Source organism: Hippocampus bargibanti, linkage group LG01 (assembly GCF_051943395.1).
Source record: "Hippocampus bargibanti isolate YZ-2025 linkage group LG01, ASM5194339v1, whole genome shotgun sequence".
Classification (NCBI taxonomy): domain Eukaryota; kingdom Metazoa; phylum Chordata; class Actinopteri; order Syngnathiformes; family Syngnathidae; genus Hippocampus; species Hippocampus bargibanti.
In genome coordinates, this window is record NC_142734.1 from 20,269,174 (window position 1) to 20,286,605 (window position 17,432).

The 17,432-nt window shown below is 43.1% G+C and overlaps 1 protein-coding gene across 10 annotated transcripts in view; it reads left to right on the forward strand.

Annotated features, from left to right (window-relative positions):
* Positions 1-16,211, forward strand: part of atp2b3b (ATPase plasma membrane Ca2+ transporting 3b) — a 78,768-nt gene extending 62,557 nt beyond the window's left edge. For 5 of the 10 annotated variants that reach the window (XM_089002973.1, XM_089002939.1, XM_089002947.1 and 2 more), the window contains 4 exons: positions 1,061-1,272; positions 2,894-3,001; positions 3,118-3,300; positions 14,970-16,211. In XM_089002973.1, coding sequence (XP_088859099.1) covers positions 1,061-1,272; positions 2,894-3,001; positions 3,118-3,300; positions 14,970-15,473 — 1,007 coding nt within the window. In that variant the 3' untranslated portion in view covers positions 15,474-16,211. Of the gene's footprint in view, positions 1-1,060; positions 1,273-2,893; positions 3,002-3,117; positions 3,301-5,187; positions 5,365-6,217; positions 6,378-6,615; positions 6,673-14,969 lie in introns of all 10 variants that reach the window. The other 5 variants (XM_089002998.1, XM_089003006.1, XM_089002981.1 and 2 more) reach the window with 4 other exon arrangements.
* Positions 16,212-17,432: the final 1,221 nt, after the last annotated feature.

Consider the following 17,432-nt stretch of genomic DNA (forward strand, 5'->3'; position numbering starts at 1 on the left):
GCGCTCAAAAAACTCCTCACTGACGCCCTCGCCTTCACGCGCAAACAATACACGTGTACCGTCGCCGAGCACGCAGACATCGGCAACCTGCAGTGAAATTTGCATACTCGGCACGGCAGCCAATCAGAAAGAAGCATGCTGCTTTCTTCCGGACTTTCGCAAGCGTTATAAAGTCGTGCAATTGCATGTCATTTTCCAAAATAGATGCACAGAACCTCAGCCCAGAAGAAAGATTCAAAAGAAGCTAACAACATATGTGACGCTACAAAACGTAAATTTACATTAAACCGTGACTGTGAAGTGTACGTGAGACTCATGAAAGGGGCTTCGTGGCTCGTAGGAAGCAATGCAAACGTTGCATTGTGCACCGCAATGACAATCGACTACAGCAGCAAAATCTAGCCATGCACATTTACCGTAAATTAAGCAAGGCAGCATTTGTAGTAGGTGCATTCTTGATTAAAAAAAAAATAATACTTTGTTACAATGTTTTTGATGTGATTAGTTGTCTCATTGTGCTTCAAGTTGTGAAAGATGGGGCAGGCAACTTTTCAGTTATCTGCCCTGTTGTCCGCTAACTTTTTGTCATAAGTTTCAGACGCTGTTTTTAATATAATTTGGGCAGGTTCGGCGGGCCGGATTAAAAAGCCTAACGGGCCGTATGTGGCCCGCGGGCCGTAGTTTGCCCATGCGTGATCTAGCCTGTAGTCGGCATCCGACATTATTTGCTATCGCTTCAGCCCGACTGGAGGTGTGACTCGGGATACACGGAAGTAAAAACACGACTGTAGTTGTTTGCCGGGAGGAATGAGTTAAAATAGCCTTCCAAAATGCATTCAGGCTCACATGAACCCTCCATAGATTCAAATTTTGCTGTTGATAAGTGTTATATTTTCATCATGAGAATAGCATTTGTGTTAAAAAAAAAACTTATTGGTGTATTAACCATTTCATCTCAACTACTGTTAATTTTGCACAGCTGGATCAATAAGTTGTTATTGTAATGTATTGAGCAGGCTCGTCCTTTTTTCTCCTCTTATCTTCCTTTGCTCGCGTTCAGGCGAGCGCATGTTCAACATCGACAGCGGCCGCAACGCTCCCCTTCACTCACCACCATCCGAGCACTACACCATCATCTTCAACACGTTTGTCCTCATGCAGCTGTTCAATGAGATCAACGCACGTAAGATCCACGGAGAGAGAAACGTCTTTGATGGCATTTTTTCCAACCCCATCTTCTGCTCCATTGTTTTGGGGACCTTCGCGGTACAGGTAAGATGAATTTTAAAGAAAACCCTTAAAAAATATTAGCCGAGTAAAGGTTTATTGGAAGGAGATAGTTGTCGTGACTGGTTGAGAAGAACACGTGAGATTCTGACCCAGAATTTCTTAACAATGAAGCAAACACTTATGCTCATTCATTCATTCATTCATTCATTCATTCATTCGTGAGATGACTTCCAACACAAAATGCTGATCAACAGGCCTGGAGCCAATTTTTCTTAGGTGGCAATTATGCTGCCTCACATTGAAGAAAAGGGACATGGAAAATTTAGCATGTCAACAGTCAGACAAGCCTGAAAGCATCAATTTTAAGCACCCACTTAAGTTACCATTCCTTCTCCGGTAAATAGCTAACTCGGGTTTGTTACAGGCGTGTAAGCAGTTCACATCCACCTTAATGTTTGCTTCGTGCACATGATGGTTGGACGGGGGGGAGGAGAAAAAAATGTTAAAAATTTAAATGTTGCAGAGTGCACCATAATGACAAGTTTGCTTATCAATAAATCATACTGAGAAGCACAGCCCGTCAACCTGCATTATTGAAAAAGGTTTGAGGACCACTGTCTTATGTGTTTCAGCCAAATTAAAGAGAAGGGGGAGGGGTGACACTCAGGAATATTGTAAGTACACAGAAAAGAGCAGATGAGGAGACAAAGACGCGCTACAGTGCTTATTGGCTCTTTGGGGGAAATCAGGAGAAAGGCAGGCAGGCAGGAAGGAAGGCAGGGAGGGAGGGATGGACTGAGGGTGAGGTTTTGGGGATTTTGGGTGTGTCTGAATAGCAAAATTTTGAGAGTAATATCAGCATTGTAGACAGAAGGAGGCTTGGGAGGAGTTGAGTGACAGAGTCGAATGCATCTTTGATCTAATTGAGGGAAGACTTTGCTGTCAACAAGACGTCACTGCAAGAGGCCTTTGGAAAACTGCATCTTGCTCTATCGTGGCTCAGAATCGAATTGAGATCTAATTCATGCAGCGAAAGGTCATATCAGAACACATTTGCTCCCTCCTCTCAGTTGTAATCAAGGCTTAAACGCTCAGCGATATCGCCAACAGTCATCTGCCACGTGTTTTGTTTGATGACTTCATGTTTTGGACCTCATTTGAAACATTTGGGTCAAATTAAATGCTGTTCTCTGCCTGACTGAGGGGACAAGAGTCTGTCTTGTCACATCAAGCCATTATCACCCGAGCAGTGAAATCCTGTTATTCACAGTGCATTGCCTTTTACAATCATGACACTTTTCATTCTCATCAGCACTTTCCTATATTCTGACACATTTTTGTGTTGAGCACGTTGGACATTGTTTCATAGATAGAGACATTTTGATCTTCATTTTCATGTCTCGCTAAGACAAAGGAAATACAACATTCTGTTTCAAAATGAACATTTTATTTAATGCAAGAAGTAATATCCAAAACTATCTTAGATGAGTAAATCACTCCAATAGTACTCGGCTTACATTTAGTTTTTTTTGTCAACGACACGTGTGTTGCACCAACACTGTTAATGCAGCAGTATTGTGTGCTGCAGTCATACAGTCAAATCCTCATACGTGTATCTGTGTATGTCCCTGTCTGTCCGCCTGTCTGTCTGTCTGTGTTTCAGATTGTGATTGTGCAGTGGGGAGGGAAGCCATTCAGCTGCGCTCCACTTAACATTGAGCAGTGGCTTTGGTGTCTGTTTGTGGGAGTTGGAGAGCTGCTGTGGGGTCAGGTACGACTCTCTTCAGCTTGTTGGAGCGAAACGTGTGATCCCCTGAGCTGACGCCATTTCACACTGTCACTTGCACTCCCTACCGACGATTAAAATGTAACAAACCTGATCCGTAGGTGATCGCGACTGTCCCGGCCGAGCGGTTACCGTGCTTGAAGGAAGCGGGTCTCGGTCTGGAGCCCGGGGAGGAGGAAGGGGAGGAGCTCGCAGAGGATGAAGAGGAGATTGACTGTGCTGAGAGAGAACTTCGTCGTGGACAGATCCTCTGGTTCCGAGGCCTCAACCGCATACAAACTCAGGTAAAATATGCTTGATAAGACTGCAACCCAAAACTCAAGATTTGGTACTTCTCTTTGGTACTGTTGTTTGTTCTCTCTGTGCTGTGTGTTTTTCCATCTAATATGCGTTTCTCTTCAACACAGCCGACAGTATGTTCTCCTCTGGCTTTCATTATGATTCTCTTGCAAATTAAAAGCGGTGGTTTGTAAAATGCACCACAACATGACAAAGGCGTGTGCTTGTGTAACGGAGTTGTGCACTTAGATTATTAAATTATGAAGGAAGTGACGCAACGGCGCACAGTGTGGCACCATGTCCCGCCCATAGTTTCCAGAACAATCTCGAGGAGATTCAGGGTGAGTCGCAATTTTCTGTTGGTCTCGATTAACTGCGCAATAGAAAAGCACTATGAAGCACATGTGCTCCAAAGTTCCACTCGACAAAACGTGAAGTAAATAATGACACAAAAAGTAATCTGGACTCGAAATGAATAAGGGAACTAATTAGATAACACTAGACAGTATAAAAGGGGAAACAAAATAAGATATTGTCATGAAAATGCGCGTTAATCGAGACCAACAGAAAATTGCGACTTACCCTGAATCTCCTCGAGATTGTTCTGGAAACTATGGGCGGGACATGGTGCCACACTGTGCGCCGTTGCGTCACTTCCTTCATAATTTAATAATCTAAGTGCACAACTCCGTTACACATGTGTGTGTGTGTGTGTGTGTGTGTGTGTGTGTGTGTGTGTGTGTGTGTGTGTGTGTGTGTGTGTGTGTGTGTGTGTGTGTGTGTGTGTGTCTGTGTCTGTGTGTGCGAGTGTGTGCGTGTGCGTGCGCATGCGCGTGTGTGTTCTATTTTGACCTGTGGCGGGCCATGGGTTTCATCGCTAGGCCTTCAGTAGTGCTCCATCTGAATTAATCCAGACTGAAAAAAGTGTGGTGTGATTTTCCACTAGAGGGCACCATTAGCCAGAAAAAAACTGACCGACATTTCAGAATGACGTCCATTTTTTCTTGAAAAGTCTGTCTTGAAAATGGCTTAAACAATATTTCTCCAACCAAATCCATTTCTTCTCCTCTATTACCGCTATTAAATCAACACAATATATTTACTCATGCAGCTCGCTACCGATACAGTGTGCTAGCTCTGGCCAGTATGCTCTTGTCATGAGCGGCTTGTGATTTGCTAGCGACTAGCCAATCATAATTTGCGAAAACTCTGACGATGCCAGCGCCTTCAAGCAGGTCTTGGGTTGCCAACTCGAACTCTGATTGGTTAAAGTAATTGCTTCATCGACATTTATTTTTATGCTCCAGAGCCTGCAGAACTGATTGTGAAGGCGTCTAGGTAGATTTCTGACCCTGGTAACAAATGCTTAAATATGAAAACACACATCTGGAAGCAGCGCAACGGGAGGAAAGTAGTGAAAGGAAGCTGAAAGACAATCTGGAATCATTTAAAAATAATTTATGGACAAAATATAATTAATTGGTCTGTGATTCAGATATTTTTAAGCCAGCAGAGAAGGCCTTCCAGGCCCTGACGGCCCGCCACTGATTTTGACCATTGCTATTTACACGAGTACAGTGACGTGCGGTGAGGTTCATGGCTGGTGAGGCACTGACGTCATCACAGTCAGATTTACAAACATATGAACTCCACAGAGTAGCGTATTCACCATTTGATTGATTGGCAACAATTAACGTGTTTTGTTTAAAATGTCATGTCAACATTCCTTATACACTGTATACAAACTGTAGCATAGAAAAAATAATTTAAAAACGTTATTATCGTGTTACCTTTACTAATAAATGAAGTCCAAGTCTCTCTGTCTCAATGGAGATCACTGCCAGTGTAGAAAGTCGTCTTTGATCAGTGCTGTTCTGACTGTATGTTTTCAGTCTTGTGCTGAGAATGACCGCTCCACTGATGCTGTAGTAGCTGGAACAGTGAGCACGGTCTGGAGCAACTTTGTCGCTTCAGGAATAGTTTCGATGAGATCCTTCTTGGCCCAAAAGCTGAGAAGCTGTCCAGGAGATTTACATTCATCCCTCACCGTTTGTGAGCTATACAGTCCGGTAATGGTCTTCCTTTAATTATTATCTCCTGCTTCGATTGAAAGTCTAGTTTAGAAAATTATTTCAATTTCGATAAGTAATCCACCATGCTGAAAATAAGGCCAAGCAACACGAAAAAAATGACTGGATGGTTGCACTTAACTTGCTAACTGTTTATTGTAGCTTGCTCTCACTAATTCTATTCTGCAGCCGAGGAGTCGCAAGAAGAATCTCAAATCAGCAGCGCCCGCTGTCATGAGGCAGGAGAACTGTGTGCCTCACCTATGCACACGGTTTTGATAAAAATAAAATAAAATATCACTGTGGTACAGTGTTTATAATGTACAGTGACTGTACATTATATACACCAGCTAAACTGTAGAAATTTAGTTCATATACTTAAAGCTTTTGAACACTTTAATAGCAATATACAGAGGGACAGCAATGCGGCCTCACTGAAGAGCAAGCCAGCACAGTTAGCATAGTGATTGCGCAATCCATGGTGAGGCTGAGACGGCTGCTGCCTCACCGCTCGTCTCCACTTAGTATTTGAACGGTAAATGTGAAAATTCAACGATTTTGAAAAAAAATCCAAAAATGGTGAAGTTAAATGGAAAAGTATGTTAAAGTACAAATCACTAAATAAATATAACCGTTTAATTTATTTTGTCATTTGATATTTCCATGATGACAGGTGAGGCCCAGCCTCCCCTGACTGCACGTCACTGCACGTGTAACTGTACATCTACTTCACTAGAGTGGATTAACACTTTTGTTGAACACAAACACCACGCACACACAACGTAGAGGGTTCCACACCACCTGCATTCATGGCGCCCTCACTGAGTGCCGCTGTTTTATCTCTGTCCTGCAGATGGAGGTAGTGAGCACATTCAAGCGAAGCGGCTCGTTTCAGGGGGCAGTGAGAAGGCGCTCCTCTGTGCTCAGTCAGCTCCACGACGTAAACACTATATCTACCCCCTCTCACGTAGCTCTCTCCACCGCAACAGCCAATACCAGCCCAGCCCCAGGGAGTGAGTCCGCCGAAAGCATGCACACAGTTTTCTGACGCACACACACACATGAACACAAACACACCCACGCATACAAACACACGCTCACACATACACGTTTATGCACGGCACATGGACTTGCAGTATTTTACAGTATATGGTTGTGCCCCCCCCCCCCCCCACCCCTCCAGCTCGCCTGCTGCTCATGCATATACAACGTTTCCTCTATGCTTTTTTTCTTATTCTCCCTTTCAAATAGCACCCGGTCCTGACCAGCTGTGTAATTCTGGTCTGATCTGGTCTGGTCCAAATCCAGGTCTGGCCCCAGTCCAGAGTGTATTTGATTTTATGTTTGAGTGTTGAGTGTGGTGCAGAGGGTTACTGTCTGTTCGCTCACTGTGTCAAGGGTCCTGCCAGAGGAAGAATTTACGTTTCAAGGGGATGTCAAATCCAAAATGTTCTTCATGATATTTTGTCTGCAGGCCCACTAATCCAAGCACAATATTATGATAAATATTATTAGTTTCGTGGGATACGAATTAATAATATTGAGGCAAAGGAGCTAAATGTTCTTCAAATGTGCCACCTAGTATCCTACCACAAGTGATTACACAACCTTTATTGGATATTGGATTGGATTGAATTGTATTGAATTTGATTAGTCTTTATTACTCACAGTGGAGAAATGTATATTTCACAGCAGCAATGCGGTAAAAGTAAGACGAAAGGAAAGGAAGAAGTAGAAAAACAAAATGCAGGACCTGCTGTAGAAGCAGCCACTCTCGCGGTGCCATCTTGAAGTCAAAACAACAACAAAATAATAATAATAATAATAATAATAATAATAATAATAATAATAATAATAATAATAATAATAATAATAATAATAATAATAATAATTGGTGGATTTGCAGTGTAAGAAATATACACACATTCAGTCTGACTGAAGCATAAGGGCTCAAATTCGCTAACGTCACCTGACGAAATCAAGAAAACAGCAGAGTCATTGATTGTTTGTTTCCTGGGCCCATAGGTGCTTTGATGTGATGTCGTTTTCAATTGACAAGTGGCAACATAAATACCAGTGCATTTTGCTGCTCATTTTAAATTCCACAAACGCGATTTGAATCAAAATGTTTAAATTTGTGGGTGTGCATTGAACATATTGGGAGGAATTTGATATCCCCTTTTAGTAATAGTACATAGTTGAACAACCCCCCAAAATAAAAAAAGTAAATGAAAGCTATTGAAATGATCAAAATGACCTTGGTGGAAGTTAAGGGCCAAAGTTGACAGAGGTGAGGACAGCTCCCGCTGCACCATGTCTTACAATATTTACTGTGTGTCAATGAGGTCAAGCCGAGTTACCGTGTTTAAAAAAAATGACCGCTCTCAAGCTTAACACGTCAAAGAAAATAAGTGATGAGCGTGATATTCTTGGAATGCTACAATTAGAATATTGGCTACAAACTGTAAACCTTCGAGTATCAGTGCCCTCCAAACTGCTGCTGTTGCTTAACTTTGCCATTCAAAGTTGAGTTTCCCTTTTAGCCTTGTTTCTCCCTCGTCTCTTCCTCCTCTCAACTTTGTTCGGCATGTTGTGGATCGATTTTGTCTGTAACACAACTTTCAGCTTCAACGTCTCACGTTTGCCTCTCATCCCGAGCCCTCCAAAACATTGCGGTTTCTTTCCCTGCCTGTCCCGTTTGTTTGTTTGTTAACGTTCTCTCTTTCTCCAGTCTCACTCTTGACTTTCTCTTTGCTGTATGTTCTTTTTGTTAGAGATTTTACAGGATGGTCTGTTTGCCCTAAGTACTCCTAAAGACTGTGAAATGTACTCTGTTCTATACGTAGTGGAGTTGTTATCTTGTAGATGTATTTGGATTGCGCCAGATCTGAATACAGGCTTAGTTTAACTAAGATTTCTTTAGATTTTCACATCCTTTTTGTTTTGACCTTGTTCCTCCTTCTTTTGTCATTTCCCTTGTCCTCACTGTCATCCATTTTTGTTATTGTCCCCATCTCCTGTGAAGAGTAGCGCAACCCACCTCACATTTCCTCTTTGATTTCTCTGCATGTCAGTTCGGCGAGTGTCTGTTTGTGCCCACAGTCGCTGTTGTGACCACTGCTGAGTGTTTCTCAGTGCGCTTGTGAGCTGGCGACTTGTGTGTGTATGGCCATGTGTGTGCCAATACTTTTGACGTGTCTTTTGCGTATCTGGGTGTGTGTGTGTGCATGCTTGTGTGTGCCTGTGCTGTCTCATCATCCGTCTTCTCAGTTGCTTCTCCTTTACAACCTTGCTCCTTCCCTCATGCTTTTGAGTGACGTAGGAATAGAGACAGAGAGGCTGGCCTCCACGTTAAACCGCGCTGCTTTGTTGCCCGTGGCCATTTTGCACCGACGCGAGAAATCCTGGCTGTCCTTGAAGAACATTTCTGTTTTCCCCTCATGATTGCAGTACAGCATATCATGCAGTGTGTTGCTTTTTCACCGCGGGGGGCCTTTGCATTTCAGTGGAAACGCTTTGAGGCTGACAGGTAGAAATAAAGAGGGGTGTGTGCAGTGATAAAGGGTGCTGCTGCTCCCTTTTTCTTCATTTCTTTTCCCGCAAGAGCTCGCGAAGAGCTTTTTTTGAGAGCACCTGGTCGTAGAATGACAGATGCAGATTGATTTCTGAATGCACTTTTACAGGTGAGACCCTCGCATTATTTGTCGATTCATCTGTTCGATGACAACCACGTGAATGAGCAATGAGGCCCCCCAAATACTCACCAATGGGACAAATGCAGTGATTTCAAGTCTTGTAATTTTTCTCTGATAAATTGAAGAGATGTTACTGCCCATAAACACCCTTTCAAATGTCATCTTGGCGCTTGCCTTGGAATGAATACGGTCCTGTTGCATTGCCACTGAATTAAAAGACCTTGCCTTGCATGAACAAGTGCTTCAGGCTGCAGGCTGTAACTTTTGCGTCTGACACGAACTCGGCCAAGTCACGCAGCCCGCCGTGTGCGCACAGCATCTCTTTGCCGCCTGCGCACAATTTACAGTATAGGATAGAGTAGCCTGTCCAATGACTTAAACTGTTAGCCTTCTCGTATCTGTCAACGAGTGGGCTGTGCTGTTTTGTTGAAAGGTGGCTCTGTACATTGGAATTCATAGGGCAAGCATTTAACTTAAATGTCTTCACCGTCTTCCACATGCACACTGTGGTAAAATCAAACTTGTGCCTGATTAGCACGTGAAAAATGTGCAGTATGTAAATCAGACATTTACACTTTCTCCAGAGAAAGTGACACGATAACTGCTAATCACATCTGTAGCACTGTTGCCTAAAATGGTGCCTTCTACGTCTCATTTGATGATGAAAAAGCTCCGCCTTTGAGTGTTGGAAAAGAAGATTTAAGTTTCAGGTAACTTCTGCGTCATGTGTTTACGCCACTGGTATTCTCGGCAAATAAAGCCCACCCTGCTGACTTCCATACTTGAGATATAAGAAGGAAGATGTGTGCGTGTCTCGCTTTCAACCAGCTTGAGCAATGTTGGACCTTTGTGATCCTTGTCGTTCCACTTTGTTTTCATTTGATATTGGCCTACTTTCATCGACATCGTTTTCAGATAGACACAGAGTCCAGACAGAGTTTACTGTTGGGATCACCCTCTCTCGCTTCTTCCATCAGTTCTATTCATTCGTTCTTGTGTTCTTGCATATTTTAAAAAGAGGTATTTGCCTCCTGCCTTTGAGTCAGCGACACCAAGGGAGAATGTTTGTGGCAAGGGTTGCTGCTGTGCCCCTGAAATGAAAAGCATGCATATTCCAAATTCTCACTTGACGTAAGATTTGGGAACTCTTATAAAGGCCATCAGCCTCACAGCTTTTCTCTGTATTTATGTTGCAGTTTCTTCCCATCAGCAGTTTGTTCAAACCGCACCCTACCCCACCCAACACACATGCAGCACACATGCCTCTACTTTTAATCCTAATTGTTTTTCCATCAAGCTATGCTGAGAGGGCCAACAGGGTGGCATGAAAGAAGAGGGGGGGGGGGGGGGGGGTGGGAGGGGGGTGGCATGGAGATAAACTGAAACAAAGCAGTAACACAGCAGCGCCATGACCTCCAGGTCTCTGCAAATTTCCCCACTGTGGGACTATTAAAGGCTCTTTGATTCTTTGGTCACACTGTAGGCGAAATATACTCGAAAGTTTACTCCACCTACGGGGACAAAACAAAATGAAATAAAAAGCCAATGCTGACAAAGTGAGACAAAGTAACTTTCTGAAACCTTCTCAGTCTGCATCAAGTGTTTTTTTGCTGTCTGACAGGCTCTTTGGAAAAACAGATAAGCACTGAACCTACTGCTTGACCGCCAGTCTGTCTGTCTGTCTGTCTGTCTGTCTGTCTGTCTGTCTGTCCGCCAATTTGTCTGTCTGCCAGTCTGTCACCTATGCCAGAGTCATGTGTAGAGATTCTCAGAGTTTGGCCAACTGCAGCATCGACCCCCATTCAAGCGACCTGATTGTCAAAAGTATTCAGTGGTCGCTGTTGCAGTTGAGAGAAAGCCTTTGGCCAAACGGTCTCTATGTAAGTCTCTGTCTGCCCGTCCGCGCCTGACTTTTATCGTTGTATTCAATTTTGTCCTTTTCTTTGAGCTCATTCAGCTTTCCTTTGATTTGGCCTTGAGGAAAGCATGCATGGAAAAACCGCCATGGCCTGAGAATGCCTTTTTCAAGCGCCTACACCGCATCATGCACCTCTCAACACACTCACGGATCTCACGCTGGTGTGTGTTTGTATGACAGAGAGGTAGAAAGAATGAGCAAGTGAAAGAGAGAGAGCGAGTCTGTGACTGACACTCATCTGATTCAGCATGACCTGCCTGCCTGTGGAAGCGTGCAGACCTTGAACCAATCACGCCCCGTTTGAAAATAATCTAACCAATCACGTGCTCTTCTAACCTGCTGTGATGTTTGCTTTCTTTTTTTTGCAACTCTTGAATTTTATTTTACATGTCCCGCAGCAGCCTTACTCATCAGCCTCATCCTGATTCCACTCTATACGTTTCTCTCTCATGCATGTCTGCAGGAGATTCGGAAAATGTGTGTGTGTGTGTGTGTGTGTGTGTGTGTGTGTGTGTGTGTGTGTGTGTGTGTGTGTGTGTGTGTGTGTGTGTGTGTGTGTGTGTGTGCGTGTGTGCGTGTGTGCGTGCGTGTGTGTGCGTGTGTGTGTGTGTGTGTGTGTGTGTGTGTGTGTGTGTGTGCGTGCGTGTGTGTGTGCGTGCGTGTGTGTGTGTGCACGTGTGTGTGCACAGCGATGTTGACAGATTGACTCGGAACACAATTTTCCAATGCATGCTGATTGGATTTGGATTGGATTGGATTTGCCTTTATTAGTCTCCCAGTGGAGAAATGTACATTTCACAGCAGCAAAGTGATAAAAGGAATGATAGGTAGGTTGGTAGGTAGGTAGATAGATAGATAGATAGATAGATAGATAGATAGATAGATAGATAGATAGATAGATAGATAGATAGATAGATAGATAGATAGATAGATAGATAGATAGATAGATAGATAATGTACAAAGTGCCAAGTTTACTACATGGAAAACTGCCTTTCCATTCTATTACAACGGCTGTTGCATGTGCTTGTGTGTGTTCGTATGTGTGTGTGCGTGTGCGTGCGTACGTGTGTGCACGCGCGAACGTGTGTGGCCACTTGGTGATTTCTTGATTGTACATTCAATTAACTCACTCTTCTTTTCTTCTTCTCCATCTGTGCCTCACATTTAGCCTAATCTGTGTGCATGCATGCTAGCCCGTGTGCTGCAGTGCGAGTGTATTTTACCGCATCCACAAACACACTCTCAAACACACCCTCACATTATTGTCAACTCTTCCACGCACATCAGGTGTGTATTATGTGAGGTGTATGCTGCTTCTGAGCTCTTTGTGGAAGGGTTTGTCTGGTGTGTTGGAACTGACATCAGTGTTTGTCAATCGCACACTCATTTCAAAACACTTTTTTTCCAACATTTTTTGATGACACACTGGATCAGGCGGGCATCCTCTGTACTTTGGATAAAATGAATTCATTTTTACTCCCGGCAATGTTTTTTTGTACAGCAAATAACCAGAAATGCATGGCAGAGTGCCCCCAAATGTAATTCTTAGGAGGTAGTACCGCATGGCAAGTGCTCACATCACTTATAGTCATCGGTGTATTTGAGTCCTCGCTCAGTTCATAATTTCATTTCATCAAGAAGATGTAGTTGTCAGAGCAGCATGGTGTACATCATGTCTGCTTCACAGTACAGTGAGACCTCGGTTTACGAACCCCTTGGCTTACGAACTTTTCGGTTTATGAACGTGCATTTATGAAAATTTTACCTTGGCATACAAACTATTTTTCGGGATACACGCTGAGCTGCCACAATGAGTGATGTGTCGTTGGTGAACGAGTCCGTTCTCCAAACAAGGAAATGGCAGCAGACTTTTTTTTCTCCTCTATTCCCCGCCCCCAGTCATCGGTTAAAGCCACGTGATTGGTCAAGAACACAGCAGTGGGGGATGGGGTTACAGACAGAGACAGAGTGAGGCCGTTCTCCAAAAAACAAAATGCCGTCTTCGGTTAAAGCCACCTGATTGGTCAAGAACCCAGCAGTGGGGGGTTAAACATTAAAGGACAACTGACGTCTCTGGACAAGTTGTGTCCATAATTTGTAAAATGGCTTCAAATGACCTCTACTGAGCGTATTTTACAAAGATTCCACCGCATATAGCTATATTTTACATTTTAAGACTCGTGCTGAATATTCTGGAACTCTTGTTTTTGAGTTGGGGACGAGTCCGTACGTCACTGAAGGAACGCCCCTGACCGTAAAAAAGGACACATTGTAGCAGTCCTTCCATCACGTCAATGCTTGTTTGGTCTGAAAACCTCGTGTTGCACCAGAAAGAGCCAGAAGAGGGCGACCAAGCTCCATGTAAGGAGTTTATCAGCCTGTGGAAACGGGCTCGGTGGCCATTTTTTGCCTCTTTTTGGGTGAGACATTTCCCCCCAATGTTGCCTCAAAATGGCACAGAATAAATTCTTTAATTGATTGCAAACATGTATGCTTTCCTCTTCAGAACTATTTGAATCATATTGAGCTGACGCTCCTTTCTTCTCATCACAGGCTCCTCAAGCCATGTATCCATCCATCCAGCCGCAGACTGGAATGAAATCAGTATAGTGGATGGATGGATGGATTCAGTCATCGACATAATGTCCTATGAGTCTGAACATCACTTAGTGGCATATCAGACTTTGCATTTGGAAGACTTTTATCAGCGACTGCATCCTTACCCGAGGCCAGACACATTTTGGAACAGAGGTTCCATCTGGGGCCCTCCCCCATCACACAGTTGGAGGGGTTTTTGATTAAATGTTGAACGCAAAAGAAGTCAACTTGCCTTTGAATCGACCCCAATAGATTCTCATCACCTAGAATCTAGGTGATTATCTAGGTCCTAGATAATCAAACGTATTGACAACTGCATCTTGTTTCAGTCAATCACGTTTTGAGTGGGATAGACACAAACTACACAGACTCAACCCCTCTTTTCTCTTTTTATAATTATCGGCAAAGCTGTCTTTAACTCAAACAGCTTGCAAAGGTCGCTACGTTTTTGGTACAACTAGTAGCAATTCCTTTGTTTTGGCTGTAGACGAAAAACATTCGGATTTGACATCAAACAATAAAAAACACAATCGATCAATATTTTAGCTTTAATTTCCACGTGAGATACACAACTCAGACGATGCACCTTTTGTTTGATTCCAACCATATTTCTTGTGAGATCAATAATTGGAATGTGTGCTTTTTCAGCCATCTATGGCCTACATTTAATATTCAAAGAATAAAGCGCAGTGATTTGTTGACTCATTTCCAGAGAATCCTGCTGATGAAGACTTTGTTTACGCTAGTCAGTTATTGTTCACTATGGGAGGTGCGATTAGCATAAAAATCTGTTATTTTTCTCTGTGGTGAAAAACAAGCAAGCAAAAAGCCGAAAAACAATGCAATATCAATCTGAATCACCATGCAAACATTTTCCGTACTCGGTACAATTAGAATTCTTATGGGGAAGTTCGGAATCATGGGTGGACAAAGTAACAGACGTTGAGTGGGTAGAAGAAGAAAAAGTAGCAGTAGATGATGAAAAAAAAACACATAACAAATGTTAGTGTTATTCACTTCAGTCACCGTTGCTTAGCAAAAAAAAAAGGGCTTTGATTATAAATAATGCGATCTTCTGAGTTGTTTATCAGATGGAAATAAGCGGCCAATGTTACATTTTTTTTCCTTCCTATTCATATTTTGATGTCAAATTCAAATGTCTTACATTTGTCACTTGAGGTTTGAAAATAAGAAGAGTGACATAGTTATGAAAAGTTAACCGGAAAGTCACCTGGCCCGGTGTGTCTGTCCATTTGTGTCTGTTTGTCTGTCTCTTCTGGAGGAGACCAGTCGGTCTGTGAGGGTTTCCCTTGACTTTTTTTCCACTTCAGTATCTGACTGTTCTCTTGTTGTTCTTGTGGTTTCTCCTCCACCTTACCCCTCCTTTCGGCAGATGCGGGTGGTGAAAGCATTCCGTAGTTCTCTGTACGAGGGCCGGGAAAAACCAGAATCCCGCAACTCCATCCACAACTTCATGGCCCACCCGGAGTTCCTCATCAATGACCTGATCCACAACATCCCGCTGATCGATGACACCGATGTGGACGACGACTCAGAACTCAGCAGATATCAGCACGTGCACCCGGCCCTTCGCAAGCCGCCGCCCCCTCCCACTCACCCATCCACCCGCACCCGTCCCACTCGTCCATACCGCCAGCATAGCCTCCCAGTGACCCGGTGCAACCGAAATAACAACAACAGCAGCAGCATCGGCATCGGCGGCACTTCCTCAATTGTCCACGCCAACAAACACAACATCAACACCATCATACCGAGCAACCACAACTCTTGTCACCATCACCATCTACACCGCAACAACCATCATAGCACGTACCGGTTGGGGAAGCCCCCAACTCCTTACCTAGCCCACCTCTACTGTGTGGAGACCACCTTATAACTGAGTGGGTCAGGGAGAAGGGGAACTGAGTCTTGGGGTGGGACAGAGGAGAGAGCTTGAGGACACACGCGTGACATTTCCATCCAGTCTCTCCTGTGTGACAGGAAAGGGGGAGGCCGATGACTGCCGACTCCATGAGAACATTGATCAAAGTACCACTCCTTCCCCCTCATCCACCAGCCTCCATCTGCTGATGGCGAGCTTGGAGACGCAGGGGCTCCCTAAGCCGCAACCCCCCCCGCCCAACTCCATTCCGACCGGTGTTCATCAACTGTGGTTGACATGACCCCACCCACTTGCCTGCCATGACACCACAACCGCCGTGCTCAACAATTATGTGGTTGCTCATTGAAGGCGTCAAACAGCTAGTTTTTGCTCGTGATGTAATTGTTGAAGCTTTATCTTCCTCATCCGCTCCGCTTGGATTCATTCATTTCGGAACATGGTGCTCATGAGTTTTCCACGTTGCTTCAGTTCCTGGCTTTTGTCACTGCTGCATCATATTCATTTTTATTTTACTTCTGATCACTCCCCATACTCTGTTTCAATGTGTGTGTTGTCTTGTCTCTTCTGAGAAAAAAAAACTAATTGTGTAAACACATCCGTATAACTTATTTTATTTTATTTTAAAACAGAATCTTTACTTACAGACAGTGTATTGTAGGTGTTTCAAATACCTGACATGTTTCGGCGTCTACTTCCGCCTTAGTCAGAGTGCATATATATATATATATATATATATATATATATATATATATATATATATATATATATATATATATATATATATATATATATATATATATATAAAGAATGTGTATACATTTCAAAGTTACCTTTCATTTAGGCCTAATAGTAAAGGAAGGAGTTATATAAGTACAGTATATATACAGTACATATGTATATATGATATTATTTTTTTTATCAATAATTGTGAAGCGACAATATGGAACTGGTCATCAATCGCCAATCCTTGAATGCTGCCCCGTGTCCACATGATAAGTTCTGTCTCGATGCTGAATCCTCTCAAAGCCTCTTCATTTCCTCTCCTTCGTCTTGCTGGTCCTCTTCCTCCCGCTTTGCTTTGGCTCGCGATCCCTAATGTTTCTTTTTGGAATGCATGGAATGCATTATCCCTTTAAATGGCATCAGGTCACAATGCACAGACTTTGGCCCTTTAAGACTGACACTCACCTCACACCTGCTCTTGCTCACATGTCAACACCATCATGGATGGAGGGATAGAGTGATTGACAGATTCATACAGCTAACAATTCATTGTTGGATTCGCCCCCGACCCTTCATATGTATAATATTGTCAATTATGTTACATATGTGATATTTGATCATTGAAGTTTGCCCATGGGGAAGCGGCAAAGCTAACATTTGCACTACACTGCAAAAAAATCACTAATTCAAACTTTCAAATGCAGCAAAATGAACTTAAACCAATTTAAATTGGGTAAATTGAAATTAACAAACAAGAAATTAACAAAACCTCTGTTATATTGTTTCGCAAATTTTTAACTTGTTTCAGCTTAAATTTCTCTTTTATCTCGGCCAAGTGTGAATGTTGCATGAGAAGATCCATATTATATGTTACGCTTTAAAACGGGCCGCACATAGACACACAAAACTAGGCTGCTTTCTTATTGATAAATGATAATGTGACATTTTACTCACTCGCTTATTAAAAATCCCAAATCTAATTTCGAAAGTGTGACTTTCAACAGCTCGAAGATCAAATTTAATGTAAGATGTTAGTTTTACAATTGTCCCCACTCGGCCACGTGTTTTTCCAATGATTGCAGTACGTCACAATACTTTCTAAAGTTCAACTTCTCTTCAAACAATTCACTGTCGTCCTTTTTCTTCTGTCGCAAGAAATCATGCATTTTGCTGCCTCATAGTGAGGCTTTTGGGCTCCATCGACAACTCCTTTGTCAGTGACCAAATATG